The 18,714-nt window shown below is 44.0% G+C and overlaps 2 protein-coding genes across 3 annotated transcripts in view; one reads left to right on the top strand and one right to left on the bottom strand.

The window, feature by feature from the left end:
• Positions 1-6,139, top strand: part of PBRM1 (polybromo 1) — a 129,682-nt gene extending 123,543 nt beyond the window's left edge. For both annotated transcript variants that reach the window (XM_081105995.1, XM_081105994.1), the window contains 3 exons: positions 1,857-1,927; positions 2,036-2,252; positions 3,393-6,139. In XM_081105995.1, the coding sequence (XP_080962121.1) occupies positions 1,857-1,927; positions 2,036-2,252; positions 3,393-3,565 (461 nt within the window). In that variant the 3' untranslated portion in view covers positions 3,566-6,139. The remainder of the gene's footprint in view (positions 1-1,856; positions 1,928-2,035; positions 2,253-3,392) is intronic.
• A 6,959-nt stretch (positions 6,140-13,098) lies between these two features.
• Positions 13,099-16,403, bottom strand: UQCC5 (ubiquinol-cytochrome c reductase complex assembly factor 5). The gene is made up of 2 exons (XM_081105554.1): positions 16,073-16,403; positions 13,099-13,201 (listed from the first exon to the last, which is right to left on the bottom strand). Exons 1-2 carry the CDS (start codon positions 16,221-16,223, stop codon positions 13,110-13,112), a joined length of 243 nt encoding a protein of 80 aa, XP_080961680.1. The 5' UTR covers positions 16,224-16,403; the 3' UTR covers positions 13,099-13,109.
• Positions 16,404-18,714: the final 2,311 nt, after the last annotated feature.

Genomic DNA, 18,714 nt, shown 5'->3' on the forward strand with positions numbered 1-18,714 from the left:
TTACTAGAGAATAGTCATAACTCCAAAAAAGTGTTTGATCCAGATGTATCCAAAGAGGGAAATATTTGTGGGAGAACATGTTTCATTATGTAAATGGTGGCCTGTGTGTGAATTGCTGTTGCAGCAGAAGACAGTCATAAAATGGCTGTGCCCGTGTGGCAAATAGAATTGGCCTTAACTCAGTGCCTTCTCATCTTGGCAGAGTGTCTAACTGAGTCAGCAGACCAGGTTAGAGCTGACTTCTGAGTACACATGGGACTCAGTGGGAAACACGTCTAAGGCCAGAACTGTGTAGGTAGCAGATATCTTTGGTGGGTGTTGGGGCACTGCTGTTTGCCTTTTCCTCTTCAGATTTTAAATTGTATTTGAAAGGAACAACACACCTGATGTAGTCAGGGCGACAGGGAAGAAACACTTTTAGTGCCTACGTCCACACATTTCTGATCAGGCTTTGAGAGGAGAATTCAGTGAACTCCTCTGGGGCCCACATTCTCACCTGCGGCTCCCTAGCGTGGCATTTGTAAATAGAGGAAGGAGAGGGGTCTGCTGATTTGTTTGTGCTGCTCTACAAAGATTGATACCAGCAGCTCAGGGAGGCCCACTGTGTTGTGGAATCTTAAGTCTGGTGAGTGTCTGGGAGGCAGGGGTAGGAGTTAATAATATGTTGCAGCTTACCCACCACAACCTCTTCATTCATTCATAAATAATTATTAGGATCCTATCATGGTCATCCAGGTGGGCCAACCCTTCTGAGTACTTGAAATATAAAAATCCCTGCTTTGAAAACAGAAAGCTTATTTTTACTTACTATTTTCTGTCTAGCAAATGTCTAATACCTCCTAGAAGTAGCATTTAGTAATTCTGAACCTTAGAGTATTGGGCTGGTTCTGCCTGGTCAAAATGTTAACATTTTGAATCATAAGGAACTATATAGAATATGAAGTTAACTCCTCTTGAGCCTTTTATGCAGCCAGTAGGATTTGTTTCAGGTTTAAACAACAACTCACCAGGATTTCTGTTGTAGTTTTTAATGAACCGGGTTTCTTGTATCTCTTTGCTTTGAGAACAGTAAATGGATGGTCCTAGATTATTAAAATAACCCTAGATACTAAATTTAGGACATCTCATTATCATCAATTAGTACCTGTGAGACAGAAATTGTTTATGAGGAGTCACCAAGAGTAATTTACAAAATTATTATCAGATACATATTCAAATATATTAGGACCATATCTTTCTCTTTCCTTCATTTTGCATTTGAAGTGATAGCCCTTTTCAAAGTGCTGTCTATCAGATGGAAGTGTCCTCTCTCAGCCAACATTAGTAACTCCAGTCAGAACTAGAGGAGCTGGTGGCCTGTGAGGGGACATCAGGGATGTGCCACAGAGCTCATTTAACTATGCACTTGCACAGCCTCTTCCCTGTGTCCTCTGTCTTACCGCACTGCTTTCTGCTGAGCCTGATGGAATGCCATTACTGCTGAACTTAAACACAGGCTTCAGTACAGGAAAATGTGTTGTCAGAAGAAAAATACCTTAAAAATATAGGTGTATTCTGAGTATAGATTACCTAGGGAAATCCTAGAATTTTTGCAGGGTTCAAATAATTTCCAAGCCATGAATAACTAATACACATCTGACAAGTGAACTACCACTGTCAAGTACCTAGGAAACAATAGGAATTTCTGTTTGAAGGCTACATTCTGTGTTGGGTGCGTAGGGTTCCTATCCACAAAGACTCAACTGCAGAGAGATCCATAGGCTTGCATTATAAATGGCATAATTTCTTATCAGACAGTAGTTTTTTAGTCATGTCAACCAGAGCCTCTAATTGAGACATTGCATTCTGAATTACAGGTGTAATGAACCAAGGGGTGGCCCCTATGGTAGGGACTCCAGCACAAGGCGGAAGTCCATATGGACAGCAGGTAAGCCTCCCAGTTGGATTTTCTAGACTTGACAGAGTTCACATTATATTCTTTCTCAAAACATGTACTAAGTATTTTTTCCCCTCACTGTGTGGTCTGCTCTTTCAGGTAGGAGTTTTGGGGCCTCAAGGGCAGCAGGCACCACCTCCATATCCTGGCCCACATCCAGCCGGCCCCCCTGTTATACAGCAGCCAACAACGCCCATGTTTGTGGCTCCTCCACCGAAGACCCAACGGCTTCTCCACTCAGAGGCCTACCTGAAATACATTGAAGGACTCAGTGCTGAGTCCAACAGCATTAGCAAGTGGGACCAGACTCTGGCAGGTAAGGAGAGTCCTTCTCACTAAGTATGAAATCCACGATTTGTTCAAGTCCTCTTGCTGCTATTGCCATATTATAGCCCAGGGAAAATACCCATTTTTTTTATACAAGTAAAATAAATGGTATATTTAATACAAGGATTTGAATCTTCTTTGTATATTAACATCACACTTTGAAAAAAAACTTTTGCTGAATCTCGAAGCTTAATTTTGTCATAAACATCACCGTCATCTTTTTAAGTATATTCTGAATTTTTAAATTTTTTTAGGCATTTGGACATTAAACATAGATGCATTTGAATAAATTAAAAGTTATTTCACCTCAATTTTCAATTTTTTTTGTGGTTAAACCTCACCTGAGGATATTTTTTCCATTGATTTTTAGAGAGAATGGAAGGGGGGGTTGGAGGGAGACACAGACATGGTAGATTGGTTACCTCTGGCACACCTGGATCATATCTACAACCCAAGTACTTGACTAGGAATTGAAACCAAGACCCTTCAGTGCACAGGCCAATGTTCCAACCACTGAACAACACCAACCAAGGCTCACCTCAATTTTTAAAAGAGAAAAATATATTAGAAAATATGTTTCTGTTAACCTATCAAGTTAGTCATTTAGTTCAACAGACTTATTCATTACAAACTAAAAGAATTTGTTTCTACTCATTCTTTATTTCTAAACAAAAGTTGATAATTTGATTTCTTTTATAAGAATAGTAGCTATGTTTTACCTTTCTTCACATTTACCTTTTTAGGAGTTTTTCTTCACATGGAAGTAATTATTAATTATCAGGAGTGGCTACAAAAAAATATTAATAACCTAATCTTTTAGGTGTTTGTACAGCTCTTTGGTGAAGTCATTATTATAAATTAGGTAATTTCTAAAATACAAAGCATAAAACAACACATCCCTAGTTAGGTAGTCTCATACCTACCTAAGTGAAGTAGTTTTCTAAAAACCAAGATGTCTAATAAAATTATATAAGAAATTTGCTTGGAAATATTCTGCAGAGTTAAAATTTATAATATTAAATAAATCATTATGTTTTTATGTTCTAATCTATCAGACCTTAGGACTGAGGGGAAATTTGTTACCTTAAAATTCCTATTTATATTCCTCTGTCTGTACTTTAATTTTCAGCTCGAAGGCGTGATGTCCATTTGTCAAAAGAACAAGAGAGCCGCCTGCCCTCTCACTGGCTGAAAAGTAAAGGGGCTCACACCACCATGGCAGATGCCCTCTGGCGCCTTCGGGATTTGATGCTCCGAGACACCCTCAACATTCGCCAAGCATACAATCTAGAAAACCTTTAATCACATCTATTACGTTTCTTTTATAGAAGCATAATGAGTTTTGTGGAATAGTAGCCACATAGTTACAGGGGGTGGGGGGGGAGAACAAAGGATGATAATTTTTATTGCATTTTACTGTACATCACAAGGCCATTTTTATATAAGGATACTTTTAATAAGCTATTTCAATTTGTTTTTGTTATATTAAGTTGACTTTATCAAATACACAAAGATTTTTTGCATATATTTCCTTCGTTTAAAACCAGTTTCATAATTGGTTGTATATGTGTAGACTTGGAATTTTATCTTTTTACTTGTTGCCATGGAACTGAAACCATCAAAGGTTTTGTCTTGGATTAGGGTTTTTTGGTTTTTGTTTTTATAAAAGAACAAACTGAAAAAATACACACACACGAGTTTACAGATTAGTTTAAGTTGACAATGAAATGTGAAGTTGGTCCTAGTTTACACCTTAGAGAAGGGAGTGTACTTCTGTCTGTTTCATGTGCCTGAATATCTTAAGCCACTTTCCCAAAAAGTGTGTTACAGGTGAAGTGAAAGGTTGTTATTTAGGTTATACGTGTTTGACAGACATGGCACATTTGCTCTATTAACTCAGAGGCTTGCTGCAGAAATCTGAAGTCAGTGCTGTGTATCTTTCTGCAGCTGGTGCATCTCCCGGACACCTGGAGAGAGAGTACTTTTTCTTGTGCTGAGTTAGATGTCTATGGTGTCAGTTATTTTCATAGAACATGTGCACAGCCCTGAATTATTCTTAGTCTTGGCAGGTAAGTTTAAGGGTACTTTTGATCTATGAATAATAATTCACAATTTATGCCTATACGTGTTAGATGATTTAAAATTTTAAATCTCTTACATTGAAAAAAATATTTGAAGTTCATCCATGGAGGTGATTTACTTTTCAGCATAATACCTAAACTAACAAAGGGCGTGCATCACTAGATATGAGCTGTATCAGAAGCCTAGTTGTAAATGGGTAGACCGCCTGTGTATGCAAATGCTTTAGTATTCTTTGTTTCCTCGTCAGAAGTGGCTTTCTTTTTTTCTAAGTTTCTTCGTTGTAATTCTCAACCAGAAATTTAAAACTTCCTAAAATATTTAAAATTCAGCTTGTGCTTTTAAATTTCAAGAGAAAGGCATCATAATTTAAGAAAACGCTCATGAAAAAGACCATTACAGACCCTAAACACTTGGGTTTGATGACCTTGTCTCATATGACCCTAAAATGAACATTTGGAGGCCGTGTATGATGCTCAGACAGGTAAAAAGCAGCAAATATGGAACAGTGTTTCTAGGGTTTTTGGAAACCTGCTTTATTGTAGCAAAGTGGCTGCCATTGTGGTTGACCTTCCACTGCTGTGTGTAAGTTGAAAGCGTGACTTTCAGAGGGTGCTTTTTCTGTTAGTCTGGTATGACTCAGTACCTGGTATTTCATTGCCATTCTCACTAAATCATGGGGACAAAGTGTGTAGAGTGGGTAAGTCTCTGTATCTACGTAGGAGGCCCTTGTAACTTAATTGCCTGCAGTCAACCCCTGGATCTCAGTTTGCATCAAGTATTTTAAATAATTCTGAATTTTAAAAAAATGTATTGCAATAGTATATCAGTACCTTATTGTTAAACTGAATCAGATAAAGAAATCTTCAGTTCCTGGTTATTTGGGCCATTGAATCATCATGGACTGTATAATACAATCAGATTATTTTATTTCTAGACATCCTTGAATTACACCAAAGAACCTGAAATTTAATTTTGGTTAAGTTATTTATTTATTTCATGCGTCCATTTTATTTCCCTTTTTAAGGTCTGGATGAGACTTCTTGGGAAGTCTCTAAAAACTTGACTGTGGGCTACATGGGGCATTAGAAGCCAGAGCACTCCTCCTCCGGACTCCTGCCCAGTGTCTGGAGGTGCTATCGGAACCACAGACCCGGCCAGGAGCTTCCCTAAGGCAGTACAGAGTCGGGCCAGGGGGCTACTGGGCAGGCCCTAATTAAGTTTTTCTTTAAAAAAAATAATTTATTTTAGAATCATGTCTTTCTGTATATTAACTTGGGGAATATCAGTTAATATTTAGGAAATTTGAGGTCAGCCATCTTCCAAAAAAAAGAAATTTTGCTCATTTAAAAAAGTACAAGTTAACTATACACCTTTTATCCATGAGTTTAGGAATTGTAGTGATATGGCTTAGAAAGCATAATGGCCTAAGTGTTTTCAAAATATAAGTTCATGTGGAAAAGAATTTTGTTTATGTGTGTGGAGGAAACCTATAGGTTTAAAATAATATGTCAGCCAACTGATTTAAAAGACCTTTAATTGTTTTGTTTTTGAAGCCACCCTTGTCTTCCTATGAGGAAGAATTGAGAGGGGATGCTTCTCTGTGTAAAACTCCAAATTGGTGGTGTTGACTTTTGAGCTTGAACATTTTCAGACTTGATTAAAACTTGGTTTATTCTAATTTCTGTATCAAAAGAGTTTTACGTGGTAACTAGTCTTATAACATGTATGTATTATATGTTTGTTCATCTAAAGCTTTTTAATCCAAATAAAAATGGAGTTTGCAAAGTGATTTGGATTAACCAGATTTGGTTGTTTGTTAAAGCTTGTCTCAGATGTTAGCTTCAAACGGGTTAACTCCTGCAAAGCTTGGTTTTGTGCTGACAGGGATACAGCTGCTAATTTAGGGGAAGAGTGCTCCTCAAGTGTCCAGACACTGGTCCAGGGCTCAGGAGCATTAACACAAAGCCAAATGTAGCCACACTGCTGTCCTCAGGATGGGCAGAAATGCAGGTTTCAGTTAAAATTAAAGAGTTACTGATTGCAAAATAAAATTAAATTAAAAAAAGAGTTACTGATTGCAGAAGGTAAAGCATGTCCTAGATCAGTGATGGCGAACCTATGACACGCGTGTCAGAGGTGACACACGAACTCATTTTTTTGGTTGATGTTTCTTTGTTAAGTTGCATTTAAATATATAAAATAAATATCAAAAATATAAGTCTTTGTTTTACTATGGTTGCAAATATCAAAAAATTTCTATATGTGACACAGTAGCAGAGTTAAGTTAGGGTTTTTCAAAATGCTGACACGCTGAGCTCAAAAGGTTCGCCATCACTGTCCTAGATCATAAAGCCATATAATCCGCTTCAAATAGTTGTTTGTGATCAGAAGAGATAAGTGTCCCAGGTATGTCTTTAACATGCTTATAAGCTCTTAAAACATGACCACACTTTTAATAGAAAGTGTTGGTAAAATCAACCAACTGTTTTCCTCTAATATCACTTTGCAAATCCCTGTGATTCTGTTCTCCTAAGCTTAGGGCTATGCATACATCTTTGTTCATGAGTATATTTTGGATCAGTGATGTATAAAACATTCCAACTAAACACTATGAGCAAACAAATACTGCCAAGTATTACTCTATTTCTTTTTAGTTTGGAAGTGTGCTAGGTCAGCTGAAGGAAAGTTTAGAACCTAACAGACTGTTTCTAACCCAAAAATTTATGTATTCATTGGATTGCACATAAAAATGGCAAGAAATTTCACATGTGTGAAGACTAAAAAATTGATAATATTCTACTAGAAGAGAAATCCTTTGGAAAGCCTCATGTTCCAAGTGCATTTTGTTTTAAAGAGAGGTTATTCGCTTGGAAAAAATCAAACTTAAAAAAAGATATTAATGTAATTAATTTACATCAGAGAGATTAGACAAAACTTCCAAAATAGGGCTGCTAGATGAACAAAGTTACTATGTTCCTAACTTAGGTATTTTATCAGTTGAGATGATCAAGTGACGCTCCAAAGCCCAAATTCTTTCCACAACACTACAGTGGAGGTAGATTTCTAGCAATAAATGCTAATTAGGCTTGTCATTCTAGATTGAGTATTGTGGGGGTTCTGTTGTTATAATTTTTGCCTTGTAGTTGACACTAGGGGGCACTGCAGTTCTACAATCGGCATATAATAGCAATGCCTTTTTGTTGATCCTCACCTGAGGATATTTTTCCATTGGTTTTTTTAGAGAGTGGAAGCAGGGGGAGGGTGGGGATGGGGTAGAGAGAAACATCTGTGTGAGAGAGACATATCAATTAGTTGCTTTCCATATACACCCAACAGGGCTGGGGATCCAACCTGCAACCCAGGCACATGCCCTTGACCAGGAATCGAACCCGTGACCCTTTGGTGTTTGAGCCAATGCTCTAACCACTGAGAACACTGGCCAAGGTGCAATGCCCTTTAAATGTATTCAAGTTCTCTTAAATCCTTCCAGTGTCTGATGGGGTAGAGTCATATTCCTTAGGAAGGTTAAAGTTTTTTTGAGCCCTGGCCATATTGCTCAGTGGTAGAGCACCAGGTCTTTGCACCGAAGGATCCTGGGTTCAATTCCTGGTCAAGGGCATGTACCTGGTTGCAGGTTTGTTCCCTGGCCCAGTTGGGGCATGTGCAGGAGGCAGCTAATCAATGTGTCTCTCTCACATAGATGTTTATCTTTTATACCTCCCCCCCTCTAAAAACCAATGGGAAAAATATCCTCAGGTGAGGGTTAACAAAAAAAAAGTTTTTGAAGCAAAGTTAAAAAGAAAGCTTGCAACTTGGTTAACAAAGTTAATTTTTATGCTATTGCAGGGAAGGGGAACCTTTTCTGCCAAGGGCCATAATATCATTTGCTTAATAGAATTCACTTAATATAAATTTATGTTGCTATGAAAAAAGCTCAGATTTATTGGCAGGGCCAGACCAAATGATTTCTCGGGCTTTATAGGGACCAAGAGCCTGATATTCCCCATCCCTGCTCTATAGCATCCAAACTAATGTGCTCTGAAAGTATCTTCAATTTAATACGGTAATTGCTTTGCTAGTCTCCTTGCCTTGGAGTCAGAAATTAACCTGTCATCTTCAAAGGTTTGTTGCCCTTCAGTAAATTAGTGCGTGTGTGTGTGTGTGTGTGTGTTAATAAAACGTTTTTTATTGATTTGAGAGAAACATTGATTTGTTCCACTTATTTATGCATTCATTGATTGCTGCTTGTAAGTGCCCTGACCGGGGATGTTGAACCCGCAACCTTGGCATGTTGGGACAATGCTCTAACCACCTGAGCTACCTGGCCAGGGCTCTAATATCCTATATAATAAAAGCCTAATATGCTAAGTGTGCGACCATTTGACCAGTCACTATGACAAGCACTGACAACCAGGGGGCAGACGCTCCAACCCGTAGGTTAGCTTGGGGTCTGGCCAATGGGAACTGAGCAAGATGAGCTGGACACATCCTGGAGTCCTCCCATGGTCCCTCCCCGGCCCAGAACGTACACCAGTGGGGTCTTTTGGCCTGATCCCCCGGCCAGGCCGAGGGACCCCTCACCAGTGCATGAATCCGTGCACCTGGACTCTAGTATATGTGTGTGTGTGTGTGTGTGTGTGTGTGTGTGTGTGTGTGTGTATAAAAGCTCACCCTAATTGGGTTTGGCTCAGTGAATAGAGCGTCGGCCTGCGGACTCAAGGGTCCCAGGTTCGATCCCGGTCAAGGGCATGTACCTTGGTTGCAGGCACATCCCCAGTGGGGGGCATGCAGGAGGCAGCTGATTGATGTTTCTAACTCTTCCTCTCTGTAAAATCAATAAAATATATTGGAAAAAAAGAAAGCTCTAGGGAAGATCAACACAAATTTCAGACGAGTGATTCTAGGATGGAGTCAGGAAGGTGGACCAGGGAAGGAACCCACAGCAGATATAGAAGTTAGATTATTTTATTAGTATTTACAACTATTCTTTGTAAAAACGTGTTAAGTATTCTCTATATGTAGCAAATATTAAACTTCTAAATTGGGGGGTGGAGGAACATGGAATAAGGCCATAAAATTGTATTCATACCACAATTTTCTTATGCTGCAGTCCAACCAGTAAAATGCCTGTGGTGAGATTCACCAGCAGTTCTTGAGGTGATGCAAGTGCACCTGAGAACCACCTTCCTCCCCCAGGGGCTGCTGACCATCACTGGTCTTCACAGTCCATCTCTGGGCAGTGATTCTGAGTTTGCTTCAGGCAGTACTTTAATGAGATAATCAGTGGCTCTTTATACTGAATTGGTTCCAACATAAATGGACTAAAATTAGAAAAACAAATCCCTAAACAATTTAGGAAGAGTTGTGTTTGTGACAGAGATCATTTGCTTCTTATTCATGAAAAATAAACTTTTGAAACACGTGTTCTTTAATATGTAGCTATTTTCTTGTTTCAAAAGATGTAGAATGTGGCTCTCCAAGCATGGGAAGATGCCTTTGCATTTTCTATCAGCTAACCCAAACTTATTCTGGATCAAATTACAAAATCTCTACCAATAGACTGAGCCTATGATTTAGCCAAGTCTATGGTAGCTTTACACTGTGATGTTTACATTTCTTAGGGAAGGAGCAGCCTCTTTATTTAGCAGCTATTTGAAAGCAGTATCTTCTATCACCGAGGTGTGTGTAAAGCCTGTCTCCCGCCCCAGTTCACAAGAGCTCCATCCAGCCCTTGCATGTTAATGGAGCCTGGCAAGGGAAGGGTTTCACCAGCAAGTAATGTAATGTCTGGAATTCCCAGCACCCTAGCAGAATGTTTACAAAGTGGCAGCTGACAAATGTAATCTGCATAATTATCCTGGTTACAATGATCTTGTCTGCATTAAACAAATTTTACTTAGGTCTTTTATGTCCATGATTAAATGTGAATTCTGCAAAACAGTAAAGTAAGTTATAATTTTTTCCCTTTAGAATTTCACCAAGAATTCAGGCTGCACTGAAAGGCATCCTGATTGATCCTTGAATTGTTTAGGAAATAGTTCCTGGACTAGATTCATTTAATGGGTATGTTTTAGGAGGAAATAATTTTCACACAGGAAAGTAGGTATTCAAGCAGTGATAGGAAAACAAAAAAAGTTCTTTTTAAGGCAGTTCTGTGTAAGAGATCTGAAAAGTACATTTTTATTTGTATTTTACAAATTGAGAACATTTTAATATATATATGTATATATATTTTATTGATTTTCTATAGAGAGGAAGGGTGAGGGATAGAGAGTCAGAAACAGTTATCAGCTGCCTCCTGCACACCCACCGGGGACACTCCCACAACCAAGGCACATGCCCCTGACCGGAATCGAACCCAGGACCCTTGAGTCCCCAGGCCGACGCTCCATCCACTGAGCCAAACTGGCTAGGGCGAGAACATTTTATTCTTGAAAAACTGCTCAAACTTTGGTTAAAAACAGCCAACAGTCGGTGGCCTTTTTACCTGGGGCTGCTTTCATTCAGCCTCTCAGCCCCCACCCAGGTCAGTGGCAAAAATTGAGTGGCTTGACCAGTGTGGGTCTGGTGGCAAAAACACAAAACCCAGCAGCTTTACTGCCAGAAAGAATGTAGCATCAATTGGGGGGCCAGGAGGAAGTCTGTGATTTTATTAATTAAAAGTGGCAAAATGGAGAGAAATGAACTAGGAAAACCTACAACATTGCTACCCTGATGTTGCAGTCCTGGTTTGGACAAGCAGTGGGTCAGTCAGATTTAACTGGGGAAATCTAAAATGAGAAAACCTTAGGTAAGTCTCCCACAGAGCTTGCTGCTGGAGCTACCACGTGCCTGGGAAGGAACCATGCTATCTCGGTAGTGATTGATTGCACATGGCACGATGGAACTTTGGGGTGACAGCAGTATCCAAAAACTAGGTTTGAATTTGAATTGGAACATGTATAATGACTGAAATGTTGGTCATGATAGGAATTATACCTCAATGGAGCTGTTTTTTTTAAAAAAAAAAATCTTTGGTCCTAGCCAGTTTGGTTCAATGGATGGAGCATCAGCCTGGGGACTGAAGGGTCCCAGGTTCGATTCTGGTCAAGGGCACATACTTCAGTTGCAGGCTCCCTGCCCTGATCGAGGGTGTGCGGGAGGCAACCAATCAATGTGTCTGTCTCACATCGATGTTTCTCCCTCTCTCCCTTCCACTCTCTAAAAAAAAAAATTGCCTACTGAAAAAAAACCTACCATTAGTAACTGATTCAAGAAAAACTATTCTATAATTTGTCTAATATCACAAAATAATATTCAGTACTCATTAAAGGTCATTATTAACCACGTATGTACTTTTATTAGTTATTCTAGTAGGATATTGGCTATTACATAATTATATTCATCTTTCTTGTTTTTATTTTAAAATAATTATTGATTTCAGAGAGGAGAGAGAAGCACCAATGATGAGAATCATTGATTGACTGCTTCCTGCACACCCTCTACTGGGGATCGAGTATGTGCCCTAAGGAAATTGAACCTTAACCCCCTGGTTCATAGGACCGTGCTCAACCACTGAGCCACACCCACTGTGCTTCATTTTTCTTTTTGTAAGAACTAAACTGTTGGAGTCAGCCATTAAAATGATATATCATTTTCTTTTACTCAGACTGCCATTATTGAATACAATGAAATGAGTTGCAGTGAAATACTACCGAATTGTCCAGTTTATTTTTGGTTGTCAAGTTCAGTATATGACAAAAAAACAACTGGAAACTAAGGAGTAGCTGTGGAAATTATAAATGTAAAGCTGCCTCTCTGTGGTGAATAATTCACCTTTTGTTGAAGGTCGTCAGAATGAAATTAAACTGACTCCGATGTCTTTGTATCAGACACAACTCCTGATCCCTCTCCTTGCCAAATGTACAGGAATGCCATTTTCTGGCAACTAGAGAATGCAAATTCCAGATTAAATTGCCTGGCACGAACTAGGTATCTAAGAACGTTTTTATGCTTCAAATTTAATTCTCCCCTCGAATGTAGACTGCACAGAGATGTCACTGAAGTGGAAAATATGGGCTGCGGTTTTCCAAGCATGTTCAAATTCTCCCATGCAGACCTTAGAGCCTGGTGAACACCATCCATACGTGCATAGGAAAGGAGAAACTTGCTGGGATGTTAGCAATGTGTTGTATGTTGGGTTTTTAAAATATTTTTTATTTATTTTATATATTTTATTGATTTTTAACTGAGAGGGAGAGGGATAGAGAGTTAGAAACATCAATCAGCTGCCTCCCGCACACCTACTGGGAATGTATCCGCAACTAAGGTACATGGCCTTGGCCGGAATCGATCCTGGGACCTTTCAGTCTGCAGACCGATGCTCTATCCACTGAGCCAAACCAGTTAGGCCTTTTTAATATTTTTTAATTGATTTCAGAGAGGGAGAGACAGGTAGAAACATCAATGATGAGAGTGAATCACCGATTGGCTGCCTCCCGCACACACACACTGGGGACCGAGCCTGCAACCTGGGCATGTGCCCCTACCGGGGAATTGAACTGCAACCGCCTGGTTCATAGGTCGACACTCAACCACTGAGCTACGCCAGCTTTTGGTTGTGTTGTTTTTTAATCACAGTTTACATTCAGTATTATTTTGTATTAGTTTCAAGTGTACAGCACAGTGGTCAATCATACACTTCACAAAGTGCTCCCCCAACACTCAGTGTATTTTTTAATGAATGTACATTTTTAAAGAATTTGAAACTAGAAAAATTTCATATTCACTTTATTGACTGCTGAAGTTCAGCCTCTGATGCTTCTTCCAGCCTTCTCTGATACTGTCTTTCTGAGGCTTTTCTCCGGTAGACATCATCTGTATTGAACAAAAATTTTACTTAGATTTTTAAGAAACTGAGGAATTAAAAATACTAAGATCTAAGTAATTTAAGCAGTAGTATAGGTTGGTCACTATATCTGAATCTCAACATTAATGTTTTTGGGGCTATTTTGTAAATTCTCACCCAAGGATATTTTTCCATTTATTTTTAGAGAGTGTGGAAGGAAAGGGGAGAGACAGACACACTGATTGGTTGCCTCCCAGGACCAGAATGGAGCCTGCAACAGAGGTACATGCCCTTGACCGGAATCAAACCAGGGACCCTTCAGTCCGTGGGCCTACACTCTATCCGCTGAGCCAAACCAGCGGATAATGTTGAGCCATGCTCAACATTAATTCAATGCCAAAGTAATTTAAAACATGAGTTAAATAAGGCTATGTTAATGAAGTTCTAGACTTCAATAGCAGGGTAAGAGTTGGTATCTTCACTCTGGCTGGTGTGCTCAGGGGTTAGAGTGTTGACCTGCATATTGTAGGGTCTGGGGTTCGATTCCTGTCAAGGGCACATACTTTGGATTCAGGTTCAATCCCTGGCCCTGGTCAGGGTGCTTGCAGAAGGCAACCAACCAATGTGTCATGTGTCTCTGTCATATCAATATTTCTCTCTCTTCCTCCCCACTCCTTTCCACTCTCTAAAAATCAATGAAAAAAAATCCTCTGATGAGAATTAAAAAAAAAAAAAAGTATCTTCAAAGACAGGATCATATCCTAGCATACCTCTCAGCAATGATTTAAGATTTTAAAACTTCCCTCACTTCCGTATCCCCCCACAATTTCTACTCTCGAAATCATCCTTCTTAACTGAAGCATGGCCCCTCAAAGGCACTTCCCCAGCTGTGGCTCTGCTGCTCCCTCTCCCACACCCAAGAACTTGGGGTGGGGAGCTGAGGTCAGCTTCCTTGTTCTCAGCTGCTGCTTTCTGGACTTCTGATTCGCCACCCTCTTCCTTCAGGGCTCGTGCCATTTGCCACCGTCTTCTCTGCACTGGTACCTGTTCTCCATCACTTCCTTTTCAGTCACTGAAAACAGCATCTAGCTCTGGCTCCTTGACCCTATCCTGTCCCGGGTCAGGCAGCACCCCTGTCCCCTTAGGGATAAAGCACTAGCCTCCCTCACTTCCCTGCCTTCCCCACACAACTTCTGCCACCCACTGGCGCTGTTCCTATGAAGTCATCCATCCATTCTGCTCTGACCATCACCTCTACCACCTTTCTAGCCCTTCTGTCCTTGGACCTTTACCAACTTCTTCCCCTGAGTACCCTCCCTCCGCCCCCACCCCTCCTTCTCTCTTCCTGCCCAAACCAGCTGAAATTCCCTCTCTGATCAATAACCTTTTTTTTAATTTTTTTAAAATATATTTTTATTAATTTTTTACAGAGAGGAAGGGAGAGAGATAGAGAGTCAGAAACATCGATGAGAGAGAAACATCGATCAGCCGCCTCCTGCACATCCCCCACAGGGGATGTGTCCGCAACCCAGGCACATGCCCTTGACCGGAATCGAACCTGGGACCCTTCAGTCCGCAGGCCGACGCTCCATCCACTGAGCCAAACCGGCTTCGGCTGATCAATAACTTCTTGACACACCTTCAAAGCCCCAACCACAGAATAACCCAACTTCCTTCTCCATGCCTCACTGCTTGCTTTGCCCTGTGGGGCCAAACTGATGCATCTGACTGGGTCCACTGTGACGCCTGACAACCGCTTCCTCAGCCATGACCCTGACCCTTCCTCAACCACCCCCAAATGGCATGAACTTTCTCCCAGAGAAAAATCATCAGCAGAGAACTCTTCCAGCTACCTTTCGAGGGCTACTCCTATTGCCCTGCTCTGATCCCATCCTCTCCCACCTAAGGGCTGAGGCATCTCCAGTGGGGGACCCTCTGCCTTGTTCATTATATCCTCTCATCAGTGCTCATTAAATACTGATGAATGGATGAACAAAAAGACTAAATAAAAAGCGCTAAAAAAAATTTTTTTTGAAATGAGGATTGGCAATTCACAAGAGATTCTTTCTGGAGGGACAAAGCAGAGCGGGCCTGGGGGTTGGGGAGACAGGAGACAAACTAGCGCCAGCCGTGGGCAAACTACAGCCCGCGGGCCGGATCCGGCCCGTTTGAAATGAATAAAACTAAAAAAAAAAAAGACCGTACCTTTTTATGTAATGATGTTTACTTTGAATTTATATTAGTTCACACAAACACTCCATCCATGCTTTCGTTCCAGCCCTCCGGTCCAGTTTAAGAACCCATTGTGGCCCTCGAATCAAAAAGTTTGCCCACCCCTGACTAGCCTGTGCGGAGCTATAATGCTCAGCAAAGCAGCGCCCGGCATTCCGTTCCCAGTGCTGGGCCCTGGTGCCAATGACCTGCCTGTAAAAACAGTGGTAATCAGCTAAGCGAGCAGACCAGCTCCCTCCAGGGTTTGGACTACAGAGCCCCGAGAGGACTGGCCAGTTAGCAGGAGTTTCCATGAATGCCCAGGTTCCTACCCCCGTCTACCGTGCAGTGAGCAAGTCTGTCCCCGAGACAGCAGGACACCAGCGGACTGGCGAGGAGAGCGTCCTGAGTGGAGTCCCGTGCACTCCCTTCAACGTGTGAGCAAGGTCTCAGGGTTGAACGCCTAAGTGCCTTTGTTGCCCCGCTTACAGGAGACCCCGTGAGCGCCGGCGGGTCTCCAGGGCCCAGTGAATGGAACCGCACTTGCCCTCCCGACGCGGAAAAAGCAGTTCAGCGCTGAGTGGAAGGAGCGGTCTGCAACCTGGGAATGACGACCTCCCAGGGGAAAAGGCCCCATGCCACCTCCTGCCTTCCTGAAATGAAACGGAGGCTGCTGCTTGCCCACTTACAGAAGGTCTCCTTGCCCACGCGCACTTTAATCATGATCCACTCCATCGTTCCTCCCAGGACAAAAAAGAAGGGCAGAAACCTGTAGACGCCGAGTCGCTGCTTTCCGGGCACCCACTGCAGAACCCGCCTCACCTGGGCCCTGGAAAACATGCCCAATCGAGGTCGCGGAGAGGGGTGCGGAGAAACCAGGGCCGACGGGAGCTGCCTCAGCCCCTGGCCTGAAGCGCCCGGGTGGCGGCGAGGCCGTCCTGCCTGCCCTTGCAGAGTCCAGCGGTCGAGTTCACCGCGCCATCGCCACCCGGTCTCTGCTCCCGGCGGGTAGATCTGCAGGAGCCCAGCGCGGAGCTCCGGATCCACCAATCAGAGCACGGCAAGGCGCGGGGATTCGCCAGTAGAATACGGCGGAGTGCGCGTGCTCCGTGAGGCCGAGCCCGGAGGGGAGCTCGCGCAGGCGTCTCGGCTCCGGAGGCGGGGCGGGGCTAGGGGGCGGGGCTGGGGGCGGGACCTCCCACGTGGCGACGGCCGGCGGGGACCCGGGCCTCCCAGTGAAGCTGGTGCTGGGAGTCGGCGGCCGTCCCCCATTCCCCTACCGCCCTCCTCCCCACCCCCGCTCTGCCACCGCCATCTTTTCCTTTAAGTCCTGATGGAAGTGATGACCCTCTGATGGACTAAGCGTGTGCTGCACCGTAATATAATTGCAATTACGCAACGCCTTGCATTTATTTCGGAGTCCGTGAACGGTGACCAGACTTCTAAAAATAACAGAATTTAATATGCCTTGTTGAAAGCTGAACTTGGTCATCACAACAAAAGTCTAGGTAAGCATTTTGCGACAAGCAACCCTAAAATTAATGAAAAGCTTTCCTGTGTGGGGCACTTACCATTATGAAGGGACTTGTACGTGCTTTTGATACATCATCTCACAATCATAGAAGAACTAATGGTTCAACACGGATGGGCTTTGATAAACCACATCTCTGCCCCGCACACAGTCCCTTAGTCTGTGCCTCAGTTCGCTACACAAAATGGGGACCTTCCTCTGATGCTGTTAGGATTTAGAGATAATACAAATAAAGCCTGAAGTATAACTGATCAATTAGATTAGCTGCAATATGATGATGATGATTTATAGAACCCTTGCTCTTTCTATGTGTTCCGAAGCCTACTGGACCTCGCCTCTATTTCCATCATCTCCTTTTCCAGACGGAGAAGTGAGGAGTTGAGGTTAAGCCAGGCAGATGCCGAGATCTGACTTGAAGGCCTTCACTCTTGCTGAGGTCTAATGAGGCTGTGACCTCATTACCTCTGAGAAGGGAGACAACTATTAGACAATCAAAGAAAATAAAATGAAAACTAAGACCCAAGAAGAGAGTTTGGTGATATAGGCACAAAATCTGCAAAAACAGGCTGAAAACGAGAGAATGAAAGCAGGGCCCCTGGATAACCTGCCTTCTGGAGCCAACACGTCAACTGCCCCACTCGGTGCTCCCTCCGTCTCCCTGGTGACTCTGGGGGCCCATCTCCTGCCCAGAGGAAGCCCACGTGCGGCCGGCTCCCCAGGGCGCCCCTGCTCACTGACTCCCGGGTGGGCGCAGCTGTGGGCCTCCATCCCGCATCAGCACCCGGCCAGGGGCTGACACACGGTAGGTCTTCAGCCAAGGCACCGTGCTGTTCACAAGTATCACACCCTGGGCAACAAAGTGTCCGGAGGGCCAGCCCGCCGCTAACAGCCCACCCGAGCTGGTCCGGCCTCCTCGGGGCCCGGGGCATTAACTGATACACGTGCGGACTTGGAAAACGCATCTGAAGCGCAGAAACAAGGTCCCAAGCGAGGAAGACGAATTTCGCTGGAAAGTCTAGCGACGTTGCTAGAAGAGACCGAGGCACCTCAGGGGGGGCCTGCGCGGGAAGCCAGGAGGGGGCTGGCCGCTGCAGCCATTAGCTGAGGTCTCACCTGGCAGGCGCAGTGGCGCCTGGCCCACCGCCCGAGAGCGGAAGGCCCGGCCCTGCTCCGAGTTAAAAGGAGCTGAAGAGGGTCACCTGGGTGAGGTGCGGGGCGGGGAGCGAAGGGGCAGCTTCGCGTCGGCTGCGCTGCGGGCCTCGCCATGCGTGGGGCCGGCTCCGGGAGCGCGCGCGGTAAGGTAAGGGCTCTTTACTCGCTAACGGGGTGGAAGGGACCTCAGGTCCGCGGGCAGTGCTGGTCAGGGCAGAGGCGGGAGAGGGACCCCCCGCGGGGCCGGGTGAGGGCAGAGGAGCTAAGGTCGGGAGAGGACCGGAGGTGGAGGCAGGGGCGGGAAGACGCGGCGTGGAGGAGGGAGAAAGGACGGGGGCCCGGTGGACCCGCCGCGCCCCCCCGTCCGGAGTCCCCCGGGAACGGCTGTTCTTAGGCCCCCGACCTCCCGAGAGGGGGACAGGAGAAGCCGCCATCGCCGCCGTGGCGACCTAAGGGGGGCGCAGAGAACTCGGCCGCGCGGGCGACTCGGGGGAGGGGCAGGGGGCTGGGGAGCCCGTCCCGCCCCGTCCCGGGGCCTCCCGCCTCCCGGGCCAAGGGGCGCGCCTATTGGCCGGCCTGGCTCCGCGCGCCGCGCCCATTGGCCGGTCTCGGTGAGGAGCACGCGGCCACCGTGGCGGGCGCACAGTC

Source organism: Myotis nattereri (assembly GCF_964212035.1).
Source record: "Myotis nattereri genome assembly, chromosome: 14".
Classification (NCBI taxonomy): Eukaryota; Metazoa; Chordata; class Mammalia; order Chiroptera; family Vespertilionidae; genus Myotis; species Myotis nattereri.